General features: G+C 42.1%; 1 protein-coding gene across 1 annotated transcript in view; it reads left to right on the top strand.

Moving 5' to 3' along the window:
* The first annotated feature begins 553 nt into the window (after positions 1 to 553).
* LOC116072562 (interstitial collagenase B-like) overlaps positions 554 to 1,345 on the top strand; it is a 9,773-nt gene continuing 8,981 nt past the window's right edge. Inside the window, exon 1 of the mRNA XM_031344020.1 lies at positions 554 to 603. Within this exon, the coding sequence (XP_031199880.1) occupies positions 554 to 603 (50 nt within the window). The remainder of the gene's footprint in view (positions 604 to 1,345) is intronic.

Here is a 1,345-nt window from a genome sequence, read left to right as displayed (position 1 = left end):
CCTTGACTCCTATTGACTAGTGTTCACAGTACTAGAAGGTACTATGCACACTAACAGAGGAGAAAGCTAAACACCAACTCAGCTCCAAAACCTTTGATCTACAATGGTGACCTGTCTGTATGATATGCTGGTTTAATAGTGGCACAAGTGTCATAGGAGTAACCAACCACAATCTGATTTGATTTAGTGTTCACTCCATGAGAGGAGAACTCATGCCTGATACTTCACTGTGGCCAAGAACTTGAGACTAGACAGACAATGGACCTAGGATTGAACCAAACACTACCATTCTGCTAAAGGAACCCAGTAGCAAAATGACTCCTAATGACATTCTGCTATATCCATAGATCAGTGTCTCAGTCATCATCAGCGAAGCACTCTTGTTCAGGAGTCGGGAACTAATACAGAATACCACAAGTGAACAATGTGCGAAGAGTAAGGACTTTGAAACACTTAGTTCTTACTAGGATGTCTCTATCAAATCCCTCCCCTCAGGGATCAAGGAACTCTGCATGCGGAAGAGGAGGCAGAAAGGTTGTGAAAGCCAGAAGGGATGGATGACACCAAGGAAATAATGCCGTCCAGACTCACAGGACTGACACAGTATGAACTCACCTAGACTGTGATAAAATACACAGGGCCTGCACAGGTTCAAACCAGATGAGGCCCAGTGCTGAGATGGAGAAGTAACCAAGAAAGTATCCCCAATTGATAATTGCTCCCAGGGGAAAATTAGTTTCTCCAAGGAAGCAACATTAGATATACAAATCACAATATAAAGGTAGGCCCCATGCCCAGCAGTAGAAAACCAATACAAAACGAACTCAATGTTATTTTTAGAAATATTTTTAAGGGTCTCATATTACTTTGTGTGTGTGTGATGCTTGTTTCTTTTTCTTTCTGTTTGTTCATTTACTTTTCTCCTTGTTTGTCTTTTTTGCTTATCTGTCTGTTTTCCTAACAGACAGGGAAAATGTGGCACTAGAAGGAAGGGTGGGAAGGCTGAGAGTGTATGAGGGAAAAGAACCTATGTTCAGAATATATTCTATGAAAATAACCTTATTTTAAAAACAAAATAAAGTAACAAGAGCATGCTAGGTGCCACCCACCTTTAATGGCCCCTGTCCAGCCCCTGATGGCAATGCTTTCACTGTGTTCCTTGGTTGACCTGAGGTCACTCCACTGAAGCCTTCTCATGCCCACTTACCGTCCATCTGATGCCATGGAGAGAGGGTTTGTCCTTGTGAGCTCTTCTCTCAGTTTCCTCCTATGCTGACTGACTTGTGTATTTTTCCTCTTAGTCAAGGAAGCTGTGGTTAAATGAAGAGAGGAAATGAGTAATTTT

This window comes from Mastomys coucha, unplaced genomic scaffold (assembly GCF_008632895.1).
Source record: "Mastomys coucha isolate ucsf_1 unplaced genomic scaffold, UCSF_Mcou_1 pScaffold23, whole genome shotgun sequence".
Taxonomy (NCBI): Eukaryota; Metazoa; Chordata; class Mammalia; order Rodentia; family Muridae; genus Mastomys; species Mastomys coucha.
This window is presented reverse-complemented; position numbering and strand designations above follow the sequence as displayed.